The sequence below is a fragment of the Rhopalosiphum padi genome, chromosome 4 (assembly GCF_020882245.1).
Source record: "Rhopalosiphum padi isolate XX-2018 chromosome 4, ASM2088224v1, whole genome shotgun sequence".
NCBI classification, from domain to species: domain Eukaryota; kingdom Metazoa; phylum Arthropoda; class Insecta; order Hemiptera; family Aphididae; genus Rhopalosiphum; species Rhopalosiphum padi.
Genome location: NC_083600.1, coordinates 7,949,156 through 7,971,862, shown reverse-complemented (window position 1 = coordinate 7,971,862; position 22,707 = coordinate 7,949,156). Strand labels below are relative to the sequence as shown.

At 29.2% G+C, this 22,707-nt stretch overlaps 3 protein-coding genes across 4 annotated transcripts; 2 read left to right on the top strand and 1 right to left on the bottom strand.

Annotated features, from left to right (window-relative positions):
- The first annotated feature begins 438 nt into the window (after positions 1–438).
- Positions 439–2,995, top strand: LOC132929879 (keratin-associated protein 21-1-like). Its single transcript, XM_060995511.1, has 3 exons — positions 439–599; positions 847–967; positions 2,296–2,995. The coding sequence occupies exons 1-3, from the start codon at positions 582–584 to the stop codon at positions 2,745–2,747; spliced, it is 591 nt and encodes a 196-aa protein (XP_060851494.1). The 5' UTR covers positions 439–581; the 3' UTR covers positions 2,748–2,995.
- A 7,335-nt stretch (positions 2,996–10,330) lies between these two features.
- Positions 10,331–12,953, top strand: LOC132929231 (uncharacterized). The gene is made up of 6 exons (XM_060994423.1): positions 10,331–10,396; positions 11,804–11,978; positions 12,141–12,184; positions 12,509–12,560; positions 12,632–12,759; positions 12,837–12,953. Exons 1-6 carry the CDS (start codon positions 10,331–10,333, stop codon positions 12,951–12,953), a joined length of 582 nt encoding a protein of 193 aa, XP_060850406.1.
- Positions 12,954–13,519: 566 nt separating this feature from the next.
- LOC132929647 (solute carrier family 12 member 9) lies at positions 13,520–22,707 on the bottom strand. Of its 2 annotated transcripts, none has more exons than XM_060995152.1 (15): positions 22,535–22,707; positions 18,020–18,376; positions 17,800–17,934; positions 17,529–17,663; positions 16,866–17,071; positions 16,593–16,806; positions 16,251–16,520; positions 15,784–15,991; positions 15,483–15,681; positions 15,174–15,413; positions 14,950–15,098; positions 14,688–14,885; positions 14,384–14,624; positions 14,257–14,321; positions 13,520–14,173 (listed from the first exon to the last, which is right to left on the bottom strand). In XM_060995152.1, exons 2-15 carry the CDS (start codon positions 18,291–18,293, stop codon positions 13,981–13,983), a joined length of 2,727 nt encoding a protein of 908 aa, XP_060851135.1. In that variant the 5' UTR covers positions 18,294–18,376; positions 22,535–22,707; the 3' UTR covers positions 13,520–13,980. The 2 variants fall into 2 exon arrangements, with proteins under 2 accessions (XP_060851135.1, XP_060851134.1); XM_060995151.1 differs by lacking the exon at positions 22,535–22,707 and adding an exon at positions 18,505–18,732.

The following is a 22,707-nucleotide window of genomic DNA, read 5'->3' as shown; positions in this document are numbered from 1 at the left end:
CTGAATGGAAAATATGACTAAAAATGTTTCAACGACATAATGTTAATAACGATTCATCAGATGACGCACGGATCCGCTATGGATTTGACGTCGATCAAATTGAATATGTATGACATAATAATAACATAATAATGTATTAAAATAATATATTACATATTATACACCCGTATTTTTTTCTTAAAATTTTTTTTACAGGGAAAAAATTCTCACGACCTTCGGAATAAACAATATATTATATACGCGTATAATATAACGTATATATTATATTTGAATAAATCACGTTCGTTTTTTTTTTTTGTTTGCTTTTTTTCATCCTTTCTTCCTCTCACGCACACGAACACAAACGTAAACACGCACACGGACGCACAAGACTTTATCTCGTATCTGCGGCAGGCACCCGAAACACGGCGCGCGGAACCGCAATCCATAAAGTCCAGGGTTATCCATACGGGTGGGGTCGCGAGCCGGCTCGAGTATATAAGCTGGATCCGTAGAACTCTTCTGCACAACGAATCCGTCTTCTCATCACTGCAGATAATCAAATTCTACAGCTGACACAAGACAAATCGCAAACCACCATCATGAACACATTCGTAAAAGTGAGTGCTTTTATATTATATTGCAATAAGTACACTATATACAGTCGCTATAATATTATGAACGATAGGGCGCTTATAGACGTTAATTTCAACGACTCGACGTCTATAATATCGTCTATCAGTCTCTATATATTTATTAAGTTTCCAATAACTATAACGACTGCGATAGCTGTGTTGACTTAACACTTTAATATAATATTATTTTCATTGGCATTCTCATAATAATATCTGTTCTGTTATGATATAGTTGTTCGTCGTGCTGGCTGTGGCCGTAGCTCTGGCTAAAGGCGAAGAAGCCAAAAAAGAAACCAAAGTTGTCGAGAAACGATCTGATAAATCCGATCTGACACCAGCGGCCACTGGACGATGTAAGTTAATATTTATATAGCCTTTAAACTATAAGTTCATCAATGTATTTTCTCAAAATACCTATTACTTACTTATATATTTATTTGTCGATGTTTCTCGTTGTGTTCATAGTTTTATTCTAAGTGTTTTATTTATATGAAATTTCTTTTTTTATTCTTAATTTTTAAACTTTTTCATCGCACAACACACAAATTTCATTTTATTTACATCTTATTTGCAAATTTTTGGTTTTAAATGTAGATACACCTTTTGCACATTTTTCTTATATAATGTATAATTGCTAAACTTTATAATTATATGAATATATAAAAGACACAAAAGACAGAAATTCACTAAGACCACGTGTTGACCAACAATTCGAATCTACCTATATTCTTTTCAAAATAAAACTATTAAATTCGTTTAGTTCAATATACTATTGGTTTCTCTCTAGTTTGAGTTTTCATCGCATAACGTCTTTATCGTTTCTCGATTTTCGTTTCGACGAATAACCATTCTCGCAAATGTGTATGGGTATAATGTACAAAATCGAACTCAAAGATAAAATTATACACTCGTCATAATATTCGTTTCGTAAATTTTCGTCCAACCATCGTTATATTATAACCATCGTCGTCTCCGATCCAAGGTTCCAAATCACGTACTACAATATTATGTCGTGTATACATACGGACCGACGACAGTTTTATTGCACTTGCCTGCGCGCGGACGGCCATCACGAAATACCTATACGCTCACACGTCGCCGCGTTCATATACGAAATCAAACGCAAACACTATATCGGTACACGCGTATCCTTCGCCGAAATATTATCCGACGCGTAGTAAGGAAAACAAGAAAACCAAACAGGATGCAGTTTTCCTGCTCGCGGAAACCGCTGTCCGCGCCGTGTCTCGCGTGCGCCCGCGGTCTACAGCGGTAACCGCCACAACACGTGTGTGTGAACGTCCGTGATGACTACGGGACCGTGTCTTTTGAGATTAATTCTGAGACCATCCATGCGACCTTCGTGGGTTTTGTAATGGGCGCGCGTACGTATTTGTGTTTTTCATCATTATAATAATATTATCGTTTTAACAATGAGAAACCTCGACGAGTTCAACTCGTGTTACCGGTGACAACTACACGTCATTTTTAATATAATAATCATATCATTACGTTGTCCACCGCTCCGAAATAATACGATATTATCGCAGAGTATATAAAACCTATTATATATTATGTATATATAATACACCTACTTTCCGCAATATTATGCGTTTATATATACGACGACAATAATTTTATTGTACTTGACGCGTTTGGTTTTTTTTTCGCATTATTATAGTCTTCTCGGGCGGTTACAACAGTTACCCGACCGGCTACAGCAGCGGATACAACGGCGGTTACAACAGCGGTTACAACAGCTACCCGTCTAGCTACAGCGGAGGATACAACAGTTACCCATCATACAGCGGCTACCCGTCCACATACAACAGCGGATACTCTTCCGGCTACGGAAGCGGCTACGGAAACGGCTACAACAGCGGCTACAGCAAGTACCCGAGCAGCGGTTACGGTAACAACTACTACGGTGGATACGACCAGGGCTACAACAAATACCCGTCGTCTGCCTACTCGTACAGCAACAGCTACAACTACCCAGGATCGTACAACTCCGGTTACGGTCACAACAGCTACTACGACAACGACAACTACGGCGCTCACGGTTACAGCGGATACAATAAGGGCTACAGCTCTTACCCACAATCCACTGGCTACGGTTACAACAAATGGTAATAGCCGTTTCCGATCATTTCTCATACCGACGACGATAACTTGATGGAATTTCACTTTTTTTTTTCTTACGAGTTTTTTTTCATTACGAAAACAAAATTCTAAGTGCATTTCTTTTAATGACATGTAAAAAACCTTATTCGTGTATTTTTATGTAATATGTATATATATACATAATATAAATATTTTAATTTATTATCTTCAAATTTATATATATATGTAATAAACAAAATACGTTTTACAAAGTATAACTATGCGTTAAATTATATATACGATTTATACATACTCTTATTGTTTAAATGATTATACAAATTATAATCGTAAAATATGATATATTATTAATATTTATCAACCTGCGATGATCAACAGCAATAGACCCTGAAGCAGCAACTAGCAATTCAAATTTTCCCGTTATAGAAGGACCTTATGAAAGTATGATCATTTTTCCTTTTATAAATAACTAATATTTTTAATTATATTATTATTGCCTTTGCCTAAATATTAGTATATTGTTTTTAAAAATATTGACCGAAAAGCAACCTAAACTAGGTTTTTTCCATAGAAATAATAATAAAGTATTGAATTATAGAATCTTAAATAAAATAATAATTAAAGTAAATCGAGTCACCGTGTATGATTTAAGTCGTATATATTGTAGTTCTGAATGGATGACTTATAATAACTAATTCAAGTGTATAAATATGCATAAATAGTATATATATATTAAGTATTATAAGTATTACTAATGAGTAATGAATAATAGTCAATCCAAAATAAACATACCAACATAGAACTTTTAGGTAGTAGGTACATTCTGTGTATTACTAATACATGAAATGTAATATTCTATATTTAACTAAAGTATTATTTTAAATCCTTTTAATATTCAGTTTGCACTTATAAAAAAATGTATCAATAAAATATTAAATATTCTATAATATCAAATTTTCATAATAACCCAATTATTTCTCTGTTTTTTTTGTAATGTATTATTTCAGCGTTAAAAGTTAAAAGCACCTAGACGATGAAAAACGGATATTTAAAAAAACAAATTGTGTATAGTGTTTTGGCTCTTTGACGTTTTTCTACGAAGAAAATACAAGATAAGATGTAAATTAATGGGTAATGACCATCTTAATTATAGCGCATTATGTAACTAACAAATCATTATAAATTTAAAAAGTTGTAAATCACGAAGTATTTAAAAAACAATATACGTTTTTAATGAAAACCGTCAAAAAATAAATTTATATTCATGGTTTTTTTTTTACAAAATTATAGCTAGCTAAAAGCGCACTATTGTGGTTATGCTCATAATAAATCTAAATAAATCGTAAAATTATTCCGGTAGTTTTAAAAAAATATTATGCCATTATATAATGTCATTGCTTTGCGGATCATTCGCGTGTATGTAAGTGCCGTGTATTGGTCTATAATATTATGAAACTATTTTCGAAACTTATCTCCAAATAAGTAATACAACTGTAATAAATACCAAAATGTATTGAGATTTATCGTTAACTTTCGTGGCGGGCAATAGACCAAGTGAACTTAAGGTATATAAAATAAATACCTATTTAATATTCATGAACTCAGAACAATTGTTGAAAAACCTTTAAAAGTAAACTGTTTCGTGCGAGACAAAATTACTCCAACACGGACCTTATAAATATAGATAGGTATAACATATTGAAGCGTGGAATCGTTTCTCTCGATAATCGCACAGGATATAGTACCTATAGGCGTTGTGATATGTGTAGGTACATTTGTAATAAAATAGATTATAAATTATAATTGCGTTCGAAAAACGGTTCTGAGCACGTTCTTTTAAATCCTTTAAAAGTGATTGATAATTTTTTTGTTTGTAGAGATTTGATTTGATCTTATACAAAATACAAATAAACGGGTTTCTTCTTTAGCATTAAAGTAACAATACAACAATTATAATAATAGTAGCACATAAAATAACTTATAAATATTATACGTATAATACAGTAACGCGGGTAAAAATATTAAACAGTACATTAAGTTAATACAGTTAAATTAGTTATATAACAATTTATTAACAGTAATTATAAACAAAAAACATTAAAACAAATCATTATCAAATGAGATAGCGTTTCTTTGCAACTACTATATAGTGAAAATATCGAAATATTATCCTTAAAAGATCAGACTAGAAGTCTGATAAATCCTTCTGTATTTTTTTAACTAACGTATTTCTATCTTTGAAAAACTTATCGGTATATTTTAAAATGTAAAATAAACTACCAACTTCTACAGGTATTCCATACGTATTGAAATGTTAAACTACTGTAATTATATTTGATATGACATCGTAGTTGTTTAATCAGTGTGTGTAAAATGCCTGACTTGTAAAAGTCACTTGAATACCTGCAATTCAAGTTGTAATGATGCGTTTTCGTTACACATACCGCATAATATTATTATACCTATATGTATTGAGTTTTATACCTAGAACCTAGATATATATATAATATAATAAACGCAATGGCTGTGAGAATTTCGTTTTAATACAAAATCAGTATATATACGATAATACACAATGCGACAGAGCAGTAAGTCCGCGTGATGACGACCTATATAATATCATGATAATAATAATACATAACGTCGTACATAACCTATACTATATTATATTAATTATTAAGCCAAAAATCCAATATTGCATTACACGCCTACGTCGTATATGTAGAAAATATACAATCACAATCGAAATAACGACTACAAAAACAGAGAACGGTTATTATATTATAGTAAGAATAATAATATCATATCATATATACACATATAATAATACTACGTAGACGACGATTGCAACCGTTTGTTATTATATTATACATTATAACAATGGCGCGAATGGTTTTTAGTTTTGGGCAATGGCCCTCATTTAATTAATTAATTAATTTACTATATATATATATATATATATATATTGATTAACGCGCGCGGTGGCCTAGTTTAAATATTATTTTATTGTACGCGAGCACAACAATAATATAATAATAATAATACATACATGCATATATGTATGTATGTATACACTTCTGAGGTCAAGTAAATCGTTTCTAAACTATAATTTTGAAAACAATGTGCGTGCGCCTACACAATCCACGTCTAAGCATAACATATATGATATTATGTGATGTCATACGAGTGATATACTACGATATTATGTAGTTGCTTGTTATTAGACATCGCGTGTGTCTTCGGCACAGTAGACTTTTACCGTGAGGTTGAACGATCGGCGGGGGGGTGTAGATCGTTTCGATTTTGATTTTGCTCGGTCAGATCGTCCGGCGAGTGCGTGCTGATTCCAAAACGTCACCGATCGTGTTGTACGTATAATATTATAATAGTACTGTGTACGCACCGAGACCGGTTTTGGTGATCAGTGCCAAAACATAACACGCCTAAAACGAAACGCATTTCGTCGGCGGTCATCGTCGTTATATTATTGACGATAACGATTCGTGAAGCGCAGAGGTCACGCCCACGACGACAACAATGCGCATTGACTCGTTGTTATAATAATATTATGAGGCCGTTATGCATAAACATTTCGAACATCAATGGGTCTCGGGACGATCGATAAATCATAAAAAGATACCGTCACGGCCGCCGTATCGGTAGGGTTCATCATCGTCGCAATTCACTCACAACCGCTGATTTGTGGAGATGTATACGAAAAACAGTCTTACGACCTATATAGTACCTATACGCCATTTCAACTCGACTCCATTGCGTGCACGAGCACTATTTATATCGTCCGTTATTAGGAGGCGAGTTGCTATATATTTATATCGATGCAAGTAAAGACTACAGTAAAGCATCGATGTTTTCTTTCAATACTAATTATATTTTCTATATTATTATTTCGATACTTTTACTATCGTATTATTTTATCGTTGTCTAATGAGTGTTGGTTATGGGCAACACTCTCGGGGAAAGTAAATAAGCAAGTCCAGTGACCGGGTGATTCTTCCCTTAATGATTAAAGCAGCAAGTCTACAAATCTAAGGCAATAGTCTATGTATAAGAATCTATTGGACTATTGTATTGTGTTTGTGTATAAACGACTATAAATGAATGTATTTGTTTTCTAAGATTTTCCCGATTTCAATCTTTGTCTGCTGTAACACCTCCGATGATGATGATAATATAAATTTATTATTTTAAATTATGAATAATGTTTTACTGTAATTTCAAATTTTTAGATATTTTTTTTGAAACAATGAACTTAAAATTAATTATTTATTATTTAACGTCATAGTGTTTGTGTACTTAATATACATTTTTTAAATATTATAATGTAGGTAAACTATTAAAAAAAAAACATATAGCTACTCATATTCATATAATTTATATTAATACATTTATTATTATATTAGTATATTACTTGTATAGTTATATAGGTACCTATATACATTCACTGTTTTAAATTTAGGTGATTAATTTTTCCAAAAAGCATTCTAGGATAGTAGGATACCATTTTTTTAGTAAATACTTAATTACACCACCGCTACTATCCAAATTACACATTATAATTGTATTAATGCTCATTTGCCAATAATTGGAACTTCTAAACTATGTTGTATAGGTTGAAAACTTAACAAATGTATCTTTGAAGATAATATTATAAAATTTATCCTGAAAACTAAAAATAGTCTAAATATTATATTTTGATTTTATTCAATTGAAATACATTTTTTGAATAATGGACGGTATCCGTAAATGATACATTTGATTAAAAACCCATTTGTTTGAAAAAAATATTTCATTTAATTCACAAATTTCTAAAAGCTTAAGTTAAAACTTAAAACTTGTAACAATTAAGAAAACAATTCCAAACCGTAGGTTTTAAGCCATCTTGAAAATCGTTTTCTTTTTCAATAATAAAGTAGAAACCATTTAAATCAGTCTTGTGAAACTACTTCAAAAAGTTATGACGACAAGTTTTGTATATAATTTAACCATTTCCATAAATTTTAAACGATTTTTGTTTTATCACACTAACGAATAACGAGAGGCAAAAAGCGATGAAAAGTTATTGCCGCACACGTGTCATCGTCGCAACTGAGCGAACAATGTTAACCGCAGTCGACAACATCTTTGTTTACCATCCATTGAAAAATAGTGGTTATTGATCCAGAAAAAGTGCACGATGTTATATCAATGACAAAGAAAAATTGATATAATATGTACTTTTGTGAATGACAATTAAAATGATTTTTTTATAAATATGAAACATACTAAAACTAACATTTATTGAGGTTTAATACATATTTTGTTGTTGTTTGATGTCGAGGGGGTAGGCTTAAATCGCATGGTAAGCTATGCAATCAATTTGTTTATACTCTCCATTAATAAATCCTAAAAACATAACTGATTAAAATGAATAAATATTTGTACAACCTATAATCAGAAGAAGAAAGATAAAAGACCACTGTGTAAATACCAAAATACCATGACTGTTACCACAAACTTTGAAAATATTGAATAATATATAAAATCCCTCTGAGCAGTGGCGTATAAGAACTAATTTCGGGTGGAGGGGTGAACCCCTAAAACACTCCCCCTATATACGCCACTGCCTCTGAGCTTTTAAATTGTTTTGTAATTATGAAAGCACTTTAAAGGTATTTTACTTATGTACATATTTCACATATTTGTATTTAGTTATATACAATACATATTATCAATGGATAATGGGTATTTCATGCATAATCACATATATATATATCTGTGTGCATAATATAAAAAAATATGCCATATGATGGCCATCGTTGATGATACACATAGGTATTTAGATGTACATGCATATTACATCTATGTCTATCACAATCTCATTGTAGCATATCTGCATATGGCCATATCATCATTCATTATAGCTTTTCCGTTTCGTAAATTTGTATATAGTTTTTAAGTCAATCAAAAGATACTTAAGAAAGGTATGAACTCATATTATTATGTACCTAATATTAATTTAATACTAATGTAATATACGTTTTGAATAATTGTAGAAATATAACAAGGTCAGAGATATACTATAGATTAGTCTAAAAGAGGGAGTAAAGGTGTCGATTGAAGGCGTCAGTGCAATAACCAGGCAGCTCCGTTTTTGCAAATCTTACAGGACATATTTTCCGTCGTGTTCTTGCGGAGAATATACAAATAGCCTGACAGCTCCTTTCGCGTTATATTATAGGTGATATAATAATAGGAGCTAACAGGTTATTACGCAGAAACGTCGGCAGATTTTTTTCATGATCAGAATATAAAAAAAATATCATTTTCGAAAAAAAAAATGAAGCTGCCAGATTATTAATTGCACTGGCGCCTTCAATTACACCTCCCCCTCAGATATAACAGCTATAGAAACTATACTGACTATAAATCCTTACATTTTCTAAAATAAATAACGAATGCATTTAACATAGGCGCATTTATATATAGAATAAAAATATTTGTTTCCTAAAATTATTGCATAAAACACATTTATTTCACTTTTCTTCTGTTGTATAATAAATTAACATACCTACCTATTGTCGACATTATCGTATTACCTCGGTTATAAAAATAACCTAATAATATTATTAGATGAATTATGATTACATGATTTTTGATTATCATCAACACATCATTTTTTTTTTCAAACAAGTTATAACACTATTTTTTATGAACTCTTATGTAGCTACTTACTTAATATTGAGGCGCCTACAATTTGTTTCAAAGTCATAAAATAAGTTCTAAGACTTGTGTAAAAAGAAAAGCAATAATTAGGTCATGTTTTCTATTTTAGTGAATTAATTATTACCCTCTCCTTTATTTTTTGCGCAATTAAGCCTCTGCCAATACTATTATAATTTATAATAGTACAACCATGCATTTATATGTTTGCTAGATCTATTAATATATTACAATAAATCAATAGTTTTAATTGAACTCATTAAACCATAAATTATATAAAAAATAGTTCATATTGATACCTACTTTTGTATAGAATATTTATTATTTAATATACCTACTACCTACCTATATAGCTGTTAAAATACCGTGTAATATAATATGAAAATTATATTAATGATTTAATTTAGTTGTAGTGCACTAGTGCAATGCAGTCTTAAAATAAACAAATAAAAAAAATATTATTAAGGAATGCTTCAAAAGTATAAAGTTCAGTTCCACGACTCCGCGTCAAAAAGAATAATAAAAAACATCAAAGAGAATGTTTTATTATATTTAAATAAATTATAATAAGTAATAACTATAATTAGTTTATAGTTTCCTTTTCCTATATAAATACACTTCGTGATATTTTATAAGAGCAATTTTGATTTGTATAAATTTTTTTCTCTGAATACTTTTACCGTATTATTTTAATATAGGTATAGTAGGTAATCGTAGGTATATATACTATAAATATGTGTAAACAACGTGCCGTAATTATAACTAATCAAAAATAATGTATATTATACGACTCGTACATACAGTTATAAGATTAATGATAAATTTCTTTTCTTTTCCTTGTAAAAGCTATACCTGTCGAGTTTCAAGTTTGTATAATGGATGATGATATATTATTCAATGAGGCTCGAGAGCTTGAAAAAAGATTTCTTCAATTCAAACAAGTACGTTTAATAGAGTTTACATGTAATAGTAAATAGTCGTAAGTACCAGTAGTCAGTAGGTAGTCGTATATATTGTGTGACAAAAGCCGGAAGTGAGATGCATCGTGTACGGTACCGCCGGTGAGTGGCGATGGCTAGAATTTCACCCAAAACTGATGAAATCGACTGAGTTCTCAGCGGCCAGTTCCCGCTCGAGCCACGAACATTTTTTGTTCGTCACACACCTCTAGCTGCCTCATAACGTTATTACTAGCTAGGTACCTACGTCAGTGGTATAAATATGATTTGTCAGACACAAACGAGTGAAATTCGTGGTGAATTACCGATTACTGTTCTAACCCACCTCGGTGTCCAGATTCTCCAAACTGAGAATCATAACTGCAATAGCGCCGATTCATATGTGTTTAAGTATGGCGATTTGGGGTCACCGTGAAAACTTTGGGTGGCCGGGTGGGTGATAGCCAGTGTAATCTTCCTAAGACCTGACGACCATTAGGTATTTTGCCATTAAATCAATTTTTTTAGTTTTATATAGTTTTCTGCGGTACAAGGATTAGTCATAAACTAATATTGTAGATCGTATCATATATTAATTACTGTTTATATATCATGGAATCAAGCAGTGGCGGCTTGAGTCTTCATGACTCAAGGAGCAAGTTTCTACCTACCCACCAACTATACATTCACTAGGACCAATGTATTATTTTTAGGTTCTTCTTTAGTTAAATTTTTCATTTACTTTTACAATTTATGATATAGACACACTTATTGTTTACTTGAATGATCAACCTTCTGTTATGAATTATGATAATAAACCTGTTAAACTAAAAACATTTTTTTTCCCATTTTCGGGGCAGGAGAAGTCGCTCCTAGTATTCTTATAACAAGCCGCCCCTGGAATCAAGTGATGTACCTTTGACAACATTAATAGATACATTATATCAACCCACTAAGATAAGGTTAGGTGAATTCAGTGAATGAATCATAAATAATTATCATAAAATATGAGCAAATTGATTTCGGCGCCAATGTCCCATGGAGGCAAACCAATTGCGGTAGGTAGGTATTACCTACCTATTTGATATACTAGAAAAAAACGTATATTTGTATTCATGTATATTAATCCAATTTGAACAATTATTACTTTTCCGTCCAATGACAGACAAAAAGTATTTACTAGGTTTTGGTTGGACAGAAAAGGGTCATTTTTAAACACTTCAACTGACATCAATAATTACACTTTCGGCGTAGACCTGACGAAAAATTATATTTGGTATATTCTGTATTTCCGCGTAGAAAATAATCATTACAATGATGACGCGGTTTTTTTTTTTATAAAATAACAAAACATAATGATACACAAAAAAATATAATATAATTATTACGAAAGAACTTTTATTTTTATAGTTTTGGAATGATTTGATCCATCAATCAGAGTTACTGGACAAAGAAGAATTGTCTCTGTGTGATAAATTATCTAAATTGAATTTAAAAATAGACGATTTACAAATAACTAAGATTGAACTTGACGAACTAAGGTGTAAATTGGAAACAGATGTGGACGATTTAACTGAAAAGAGTAGTTAGTAACTACTACGCATTTTAATTAATATTTTTATTGAAAATTTAGCTAATACCTATACATGCACCGTTAAGGCGTTAACATGGATTAGTGATTTATGAACGATATTAGGAATTTTAGAAATTATATAAATTTAATCTTGTATTATCAATATTATTTCAGAACAATATGAATTTTTAAATACTCATCTCGAAGCTCTGAATCAAGTAAATATAAACTATTATTAGCAATAAATTCAAACATTCAACAAAATTAATGATATATACATTACAAGCTAAACTATGGAATACAATTTGTAATTGTTATAATTTCTATTGTTTATGTCCAATATATAAAATAAAATGTCATGGTAATTTGACAATTTAAATTTATCTAATTTCTAACTAAATAACTGATAAATATATTGAATTTAGTTAAGTTGGAAATTATTGCTAATATCTAATTTTAACTATCCCTACTGTTATAATATCATATTCCTAATCATGATCTATTTTATATTTATTAAAATTATAATAAAACTAAATGTTTAGCGCAAGTATCTATTGGAAAAATATTCATTGACAAATGGATTAGAATTAGAAGGTAATATTAATATTGTATGTAATAATTCTAATAAAAAACATATAAATAATATTCTAATGTTTGATTTTAAGAAAATGCATTAAAAGATAAAATAGATGATGTATGGAAGTATTTCAACAATAAAAATTCTAAATTGGATGAAGAAATTAAAGTTCTAGAACTGAAATTAGCTAATCGTCAAGAGATTGTTTCTAAAATAGTAAGAAAATAAAGTAACAATATCATAACACAGTATTAAGTAACAATAAAAATAAAAATTAATTTTCTATATTATAGTTTGAAAAAGAATGTAATCAATACAAGAAATCTATAGAAAAACTTAAGGATGAAAACAGTGTATTAAATAAAAAATTAAGCTTGATTAGTAAGATCAAAGAAAACTCAGATGAATAACCTATAAAATAACTTTGGTATTTTATTTTTAATAACTAATGTTATAAATATTAATCAATTGTATAATAACTAGGATTTAAGATACAACTAAGTCATAATTAGTTAAATTTATATTTTACATTTTTACTAATCATACTATGTTATAAGTCATAGTCAAAATTAAACTTATTTATTTACATCATATTTTTAATTTTTATTCATTTCAAATGTTATTAAGTATGAAATTTACTATAAAATAATATTATTTAAACATTTTTCATAATACACACTTTTTAAATTAATCTAAAAATTATAAATTTACTTTTAAAAATATTTATTGCATAACTTTTAAATTAATTTTAAAACATTTTTAGCTTATAAAAAAAATGTGAATCTCTCATTTTCATTATTAAAATTTACTGTTTTTAGATTTAAATTTAAATAGCATCCGTTGTCTGTGCAAACTACTACATACTTACGATGTAAATTGCATTTTTGTATAGCACTATTGCTTTCTATTATTTAATATTTTAATATTACTATATTATTATTAGTAATTGTTTATTAGGACAAATTGAAGAATGAACTAGTTTTATCATAAATTTATTTAATATTCATTATTAAATCATTTTACAATATAAAAGTATAATATAAAATATTCATAATATTACAAATTCAACAGTATCACAAAACTTATGCCAGATTGCAAAAAAAGTACTAACAATTTAATGAATCGGTAGAATGACCTAATGATCCCTTAAACATGATTGTCATGAATGGTTGATTACATTTTAGTGAACCATTAAATTAATTCATTTTTAATGTAATGCAGCAATAGATTATTACAATTACATTTATAAAAGAATATGAAATACCTAAAATTCTTTAGATATAAGATTCATACAACACTTTTCTTAACAATTTGAATTATTTATATTAAATTATATTTAATATCCATTAATAATAAAAATACAAAAATAATTATGTAATATTATATAAATAAAATAATTTTTTAATGTAATATCACTTGATTATAATATATTATGTATTATAGAGTTGTAGATGTAACAGCACTCACTCCGTGTACAAGAACTGTAGGCGGTAGGTTATTGGTTAAATCAGTAAGTGAATTCAGATAACTTACATTTTGTAAATCTGACCCTCGCATTTCTTTGGGCATTGGCAAATAAACAAAACATATAGCAGTTTCAGCACACTGATTTTTAATTAATTTATTCACCCTGCAATAAATAAAAAATATTATAATTTTTAGACATAGCAATCATATTGTTGTAGACAAATAAAAAATTTAAATAATAATCACCTGGAAATGTATGTATCTCTATCACTGTCCAAAGTACTCAGATCTATTTGCGACCATTCTGTAACCTGAAAAATCATACATTTATAATTAGAATTGTAATATCTTATATTTAACAGCGTGGACTTACTTCATGAATTGTAGCTTTAATGCGTAGTGTAGACAACAGCTGTTTTAACTGCACTCTTTGACTTTGAATATCAATAGTGTTGAGCAGGTGTACTCTCAGTGTGTGTTTTTTATACACAGCAATCATTTTAATAATACATGATAACTGTAGCATAAACAAGCTGCTAGTGTCATATGCATCATTCATCGATGGACCAAAGAAGTTAACAGGCCAAACATCAATGTACTTGTACTTAATGTTTCTAAATAAACAAACATATTGTATATACAAAAAAATTAATATTATATATAATCAATAATCATACTTAACAATATCAGTCTTGTTATATAAATCAAAATGGCGACAAATACATATGTTTTTATGCATTTGAAATATATCACAGATCATTGATACAAATTCTGATGCAGATAAATGTTTTTCTCCGTTGGGTAATCTCAAAGGGAATTTTTCTTCATTAGATGTTATTCCTTGGAATACCGAAGTTTTATAAACTGAATCCAATCTATAGCATATATATAGTTTACATGATTTTGTCCAAACAATTTTAAAATTTATTGTTAACTAACCTTGTAAAATAGTCAAGTGGTATTTTATTGTCATAGAATCCCATCACAACAGTATTTGGCTTCATTGCTCCCATACCAGATAACCTTATAAGATGATGTAGTCCATCTCTTACACTATTAGCCACAGTCAGCTCAACAAACGCTTTTACCTAAATTAATTTAATAATATGACTAAGTCAAAATAGGATAAAATATATTATATATTAATTTATAAAGTATTTTACTTTCACATGATCAACAAGAGTCAGCCAGGATGGGATGGCTTTGTCAGTATAATCTAAATTAGTTTCTGCCTTGTCAACTTTAACGTGTCCCAGTACAAATAAACCACTTTTTTTCAGATCATTAATGAATGTTATAGTCGGACAAGATGACCGAGGATTAGCAACCATCAGCAGCATTTGAGGTCTCCAGAATTTGATATGGTTCTTTCTTGGATCTAACAAAAGTAGATATTTGCGGACCTATAAAGACATATACCATGATTTAATTAATTTTTTAGCTTAACAGCCAAGCAAAGAGAATAATCATACCTGGTGGAATATTAAAGCTTGAGATATTGATCCCCATTCAGTAGCTTCACATGGAGAAAAGAAGTGCAATAGCAGTATAAGTAACAAGCACAATCCAAAACTCGTTGAAGCATAAAATGGATTTATTACAAACATCATTACAACACTACCCATTAGTCCTAAGGAACAGGTCCACGCAGAAAAATATTTGAAAGATGGCCTATACGTGAAATAGAGATTAATTGGTACACAATTTATATATCATTGTGCATATTGATTTAAGTATACATGGGAATTTAACAACAAAAATCAATAACAATACCTAAAATTAGGAGCTGATGTGAGATCCAAACCAAGGCAAGTCAAATTCAATGCTACATAAGCCAATAAAAATAAAATGGAATTCAGCTGAGCAATTAAATTAAGTGATCCGATGAATAAAATCATTTGTACTAATACCCATGAAAATACAACTGCAGCTATAGGATTTGAACGCCAAACGCCATAATTAACAAATTGCAATAATCGACCTGAAAATGTAATTTTGGTTAGTTTTATAAACAATTTAAGTCAAACAAAAAAAATTTACTTAATTACTAATTTAGTAATATTTTACTTAACACCATAATACCCTTGAAAATTTAATATAAGGTTTTTTGATGGTTTTTATTATAGTAAATAAATACATTTTTTCTTAAGTATTCAAATTTTTTACAAAATATATTAAAATTGCGAAAATTTGCAAACTATATTGCAGTTTAAAATTTATAAAATTGTAATAATTCTTACCATAAATGCAATCTTTGGCTAATGCTTCAAGTACTCGGCTTGAACCAATCAAACAACTAAGACTGGCTGAAAACGTTGCAGTCAATATACCGATAGAAGTAAATGGAGGCCAAATATTAATGGGCATTAGAAATACATAGTTTTCTTGAAGTAAATCTCGTGAACATGTAGCAGCAGCAAGAATGGACAAACTAATGTAAGATATAAATGTAAACAGTACACCTCCTAATGTTCCTCGAGGTATGCTATAAGATGGGTTTTTCAAATTGCCTAAAAAAATAAGTGCGTGTAATAAATTTAATGCATACTTTTATTTAACAAATAAAATTATGTTCTTTTTACCAGACATATTGGCTCCTGCCAAAATTCCAGTCACCCCGCAGAAAAGTACACCAAACACTGATGAAAAGGATACAGCCATATTGTTTGATGTGTAATCATTACCAAATTTAGGGCCTAAATTTTCAGTAAAAGTAGTTAAACTAAAACCTGTGTAGTTTAATAAAACAGTGGCATTAGTTTGATTAACAAAAGTGTTTGCGGCAGGCACCTCAATCTAAAAACAACAATCAATTAATTTTTATATAGTAGGTATTTTGTTTGTATTGTTCTTACTTGAAATGGAGATTTCAAAAAAAAACTTATGACTGATGATAGTAAGCATATCACAACTATTGCAAATATGATGACAGTAGTTTTTGCAAATAATGTTGCACCAATTAAACAAATTAATAAATTTAGGAAATTTAATGATGATGTATAAGTAAATCTCCACCAATGGCCATCATTTAATATATAACTATCTTTTGGCATTAAATAACCTAAAAACATATACATGAAAGTTGTAACTTTAAGATTATCTACATTACTTAGTATATAGATTATAGGTTATATACTTTTAAAATAAATATCATAAATTATTATTATTATATTAAATATTATACAATATACATTAATGGTTAAATTGCTTAAATTACTGAGGACTATATTTAATTGTTGAATAAAAATAGAGTATTTTAAAAAAAAGCCGACCGAATATAAAATTATGCATACCATAAAATAATTTTATGGATAAATACTAATGAATAGAAATATATAATTGTGATTAAAAAATGTATAAGTTTACCAAAAGCTTACTTGACCTTAAGTCGGTCAAAAATACTTTGGTGATGGTAAAAATCAAATATTATTTATTATTAAGCCAATAAAAAATAAAAATAAAATTGGTATTTTAAAAAATTACAGAAGTTTATACATTTATTTAAAAACTTAACATACCAGATTCTCCAAAATTATCAATTAGTCCTTCTACACATCCCGTAAGGCAGAGAGCACTGCTTACAATATTTGCCAAAAAAAACAAAGTTCCTATTGATCCTCCAAGTTCTGGTCCTAATGTTCTACTAATCATAACTGTTCACGGTGTTATAAGGAAAATATTACCATAATATTCATAATTTTGGTAAAAAAAAATTATTAATTAAACCAGTTTAATAATTTAAAATAAATAATAATTATTAAACCATACAAAATAAAGATCAAAGGATACAATAAGCACCACCTCCTTCAACAGCACCATTGGTTGATATAGCACAGACAGACATAACAGTGAAAACAATAATTATATAAGCAATGGCAAATTGAAATAATGTCTCGATGAGGCCAGCATTTCCAACAACAAATCCTAAACAACAATCAAACAAATTATAACAGCTGTTAATATTTCAGTAATTTATTAAAAAATATATGAATAATATGCAATACCATACCCACTCTCAAAAACAACATGGCACTGAACATGGACAAACAGACGGGCGCAAACACACCAGCAAACGGTCCAAGTGTACGGCCACTGGTCGCCTCCCCAATATTACCAAACTCGACATAACCGTCCTTGGATGTTTCCTCCGAACCAGAACTCGAATTTCCAAACATACGTGTAAAATAGTCAAATACTTGACGGCGCCGATTCATTAAGGGTATTTTCTCACCACTGTTACCGGCAAATGAGACACCGATCGGAGGGTGAGTTTCAGAATTCATTGGATGATAATTTTCTGTTTTTTCTTTTTTTTTGACTTCCAATCAACTTACCAAATCATTGTTAAACCACAGGAGTACAGCACCTACAAAATCAGTAAAAATACAATAAACAGTAGATCATAGACCGGGTAATCACCAAAAAAAAATACGTATTTTCATATTAAATAAATGAGTAAATGAATTTATCGAAATATTACCAAATAATACTTACCACCACAATATTATGTAAGCGGGAAAGCAAGTCAGTCGATCTACAAACAGTATGCTGCAGCAATACTGAATCGGTTATAGGTCTCAAGTATGTGTATTCTTATTCGAAAATTTACAACTTACAATTAAAATAAATTAGTGAATTAGTGAGTAGTGAGTACTAAAGACTGAGGATACTGAGCAACATTCTAGTCAGTCTATGATCAACGACTACAAACGATGAGACTGTTTTATGATAAGACGATAACAATGACCGTGATAACGAGTGATATATGTTATCAATAATGAGAGCCTTCTTGTTCTTATCATTGAAGTCAACTGTGAGTCTGTGAACAGTGTGAACTTACTGTTAAATTTGCCAAGCGGCAAGCAGCCTATACTTACTTAGTTATTTACCTTAATAATTATGTTAGGTTTATCGCCAAGTAATCAATATTTACTTATAGATTCCTAGATATTAATATATTATTTAGTACATACACTATAGGTACACTAATACACTATATAGGTACGTAAATAAATATTTATAAAAGTACATAATTTATTTTATAAATAGATATAATAATTAATAATGCATGTTATAATAAATAAAGCCAAAAAAACAAACCGTATAGTAAAAAAAAAAATACAAATACCTATTCATAACAATAAAGAAAATCAAAAAAAAATTACAAATTATTAAACACCTACTTGAAAAAAAAATTGTTAACCTTAACTTTGCGTTAGAATCGTAAAAAATTATACAAAATGTACCTATTATGTGAGCATTGCCTGCTTTGTGTATGGCACTTGTTATTAATTGTATTATAGTAATTGTTGTATTTTTCAGTGATCAATGGCACGAAAACCCACCGGCGGCCACCACATGGTAATATTAAATTAATATTATGGGCACAACTATCACACACTTTATACGTTCTAATATGCTCTGTATTGGTTAAAACTTGAAATTTCAACTATTTACAACTTTTTTATAAAACTATTTACCAACCTCTATATGTTTTTTCATTGATGTAATTAGTGTAACAACAAAAACAATATTTTTAATGTACCTACATTCAATTATTAATTGAATTGGCTAAAATACGATTCGGATGAAATATTTTCTGACCATTTATTTTCGACTGAAATATTATATTATAATATTGATATAGATATGATATAATATGCTCCCCTTACGCCATAGCCATGGGATTAGTGAGTGAAGACCAATTTCTATCAATATTACAATTGCATACCTAATAATATTACGATTTAAGTAAAGAAAATAAATCTTAAATTGTACATAATATTGGTATGGTATTTAATGTGTTACGTAATTTTATTATTATTATCATAAATCATGAAATACCATACTATGTAGGTACACTATAATAAATTATAGGTATGTTTAATATTATATCTGTAGGTCATTGTATAGTGTATACTATATACAGATATTTATGTAAACTATAATGACTAATGACTTTTGCATACGATATCGTATTTATATAGGCAAGTTACTTAAATTATAGTTATGGATGTATAGCATGGGTTTTTCACTAAATTTTATCACCCTAACGAAACAGCACAGGAAAATATAAAATTTGTACCTACTATCGCACTATAGGTTAGGTTTAACACCGTATAAAAAACGTTATATGACTAATATCATACGATGCAAAATTATTTTACAAACGAGTTTTAATAACACGAATCTCTGGGAATCAAAATCAATTTGACTCGGTGGTATAGTATGAAACTTGGTGGTCCCAGGACCCAGGGTCTGGTAGTATGCGGGCCTCTTAAACACAAAAGTTAAATTACCTATTTAATAGTGATTGAGTCTGTTGCTATAGAATTTTTATTGTATTTTAAATCAAATTATTTTCGACATCATAAATACAACTTAAATAATCATTAATGCAATGATAAAGGCCCCCTGATCCCCTAACTTGAACATACACCTTAGATAGGGGCGATTGCCCCGGCCTAAATACGCCACTGATTTGACTTATGTATTTTTTGAATTATATACTTGAATTATTCAAATGTAACAAGAGGATGACACCACACCAATAAGTGTGTTCTTATAGTCCTACAAACATATAGCATATAAGCATTTTCATACCGCCCAAACAGTATTTTTAGTTGAATAATCCTCGCCCAAAGGTATACAGAGTGTACCACTGTACCAGAACTAATTTACAAATATAATAACATTTGTAATGAATGTTTGTTAAATAAAGAGTCTTGTTACACCTTATATATCTATTCACCCAAACAGACCATATTTTGGGTCGATTCGCCCAAACAGTCTACGCCCTTTTGAAAACAGTAAGTTTAGTCCTAGGTATAAAAAGGTAGTAGATAAGTTGGGCCAGACTATAAACCATTGGTGCAACTAGGCACTATACCCACTAGGTCTAAAATATTAAAAACTTAAAACTTTAATATTTTATATTTATATAACAGTTTAAACATAGAAAAAAAGCAATTTTTCAAATATTTTTTCATTATTTTCCATTTCTAAGACCTGAAAAGAAGTTGGCGAATGTTTTATAGAAGATTTAATAGCCAAATAATAATATTTTGCGATTATACTATAATATACTAAACACTTATATTTCCCCCAAGTATTTGGTCTAAATTTGATTTTTGTTAAATCTTTATCATTTAAGTTTTTACAGGGAACTGAGAGAACATGATATTATAAAAATCACATTTATCTTAATTTATACCATTTATACAATATTTATACCTTAATTATAAAATTTGACTTACCTACTATATATTTAACGTACTAACATTTTTTTCCGGGATCTAATTTACGGCAATAAGGTATATTTATAAATTAAAATTAATTTTTATGTAACGATCGACCTATATTTTTAAAATAACGGCTGGCTGACGACCCCTGTCTTAAGCCTTTGACGATGACAGTGATAAATACAATACAGTCAAAACAATTTAATATTAATAATTAATGTAATATGTTAAAATATTATAATTTATAATATTAGTTATCATGTATTATTTAGTTATTATGTGGTTACGCATCTATGACAGAAACGGAATTAGTTAATTATTGTAAAACTATGTACCTACCCAATTTTATTCAGCGGAGACCACTTCACAGAATAATACATTAATAAATATTCAATATATAACTATATAGTAGGGCATAATAATATTATCATCAACAAAGTTCATTTTTGATAGAGATTATAGTTCAATCCGTTCAAGGTTTAGCTATCATATTATATAATAATGTTTAACTAATTATAATATAATATACTAATAGTTTTTACATCAGAATACATTTTAATTATTATTATAATATATATACCATACCTACGTTCACACCACGATTTTTTTGTTTTTGTAGGTGACAAAATATTTTTAAACATAAAATATAATAAGTATTATAGCCTATAGGTGACAGACCGTTTTTGTTTAGAATCGTTTTCCATACCTATACAATGATTTATTATTGAATTCAAATTTAACACATCCATTACAATTTATCGTATACTTCACTATACACCTATTTTACGGCAGAGCAATTTCCACTTACCCGAACACCTTTTTAGTTTTTTTAATCATTATTATGTTAGACTTGTGTTTCACCAATACAAATTTGGCCTAATCCTATGAACATTTAGATTTAGTTTTAAAACTCACATAAAAATAATTTCTACTCAAAATTATTCACAAAAAAATCCATCAAAAATAGGTACATTTTCCATTACTTAATTTCTTACCAAAAATTAAGATTTATTTTTAAATTAATTAATTCATTTATTTGAATGAATATAATATGCACACCATTTTCGTTAACACGCGAGCTTATAGTTTTGAAAAACTCAAAACACAGTTTTCAATACACCACTATCTGGTTAAAACGAACAAGACAAAAATGCGACCAAAATGCTAGGCGCGTCGGGCGTAGACACAGTGTGAACGAAAAACGAACGAATATTATATTATACCTAAGTAGGGACGCAAAAAAATATAAAATTAGTGAAATATTAACGATTTGCTCTACCTACATGTCACGACAAGCGCCACGGCGAGGATAGAACATTGAACATGACGCAAATAGATTACTACAAATGTCCACAATCCACATCAATAGGACAACAGAGTAGGTACGTAATTATGTGGCAGCATCACAGACAAGAAACGAACGCACACATACAACACCGGAACACACGCGTCTCAT

Bases quoted from the DNA above. Each gene is read 5' to 3' on its own strand.
- LOC132929647 (XM_060995152.1), bottom strand. From the start codon at position 18,293: ATGAATTCTGAAACTCACCCTCCGATCGGTGTCTCATTTGCCGGTAAC. The intron at 17,935-18,019 runs GTATGGTATTGC...ATTGTTGTTTAG, and splicing joins CATGTTGTTTTTGAGAGTGG to GATTTGTTGTTGGAAATGCT. The intron at 15,099-15,173 runs GTAAAATACTTT...AAATTAATTTAG, and splicing joins CTCTTGTTGATCATGTGAAA to GTAAAAGCGTTTGTTGAGCT.
- LOC132929231 (XM_060994423.1), top strand. From the start codon at position 10,331: ATGGATGATGATATATTATTCAATGAGGCTCGAGAGCTTGAAAAAAGA. The intron at 12,185-12,508 runs GTAAATATAAAC...CTAAATGTTTAG, and splicing joins ATCTCGAAGCTCTGAATCAA to CGCAAGTATCTATTGGAAAA. The intron at 12,760-12,836 runs GTAAGAAAATAA...TCTATATTATAG, and splicing joins AAGAGATTGTTTCTAAAATA to TTTGAAAAAGAATGTAATCA.
- LOC132929879 (XM_060995511.1), top strand. The intron at 968-2,295 runs GTAAGTTAATAT...GCATTATTATAG, and splicing joins ACCAGCGGCCACTGGACGAT to TCTTCTCGGGCGGTTACAAC.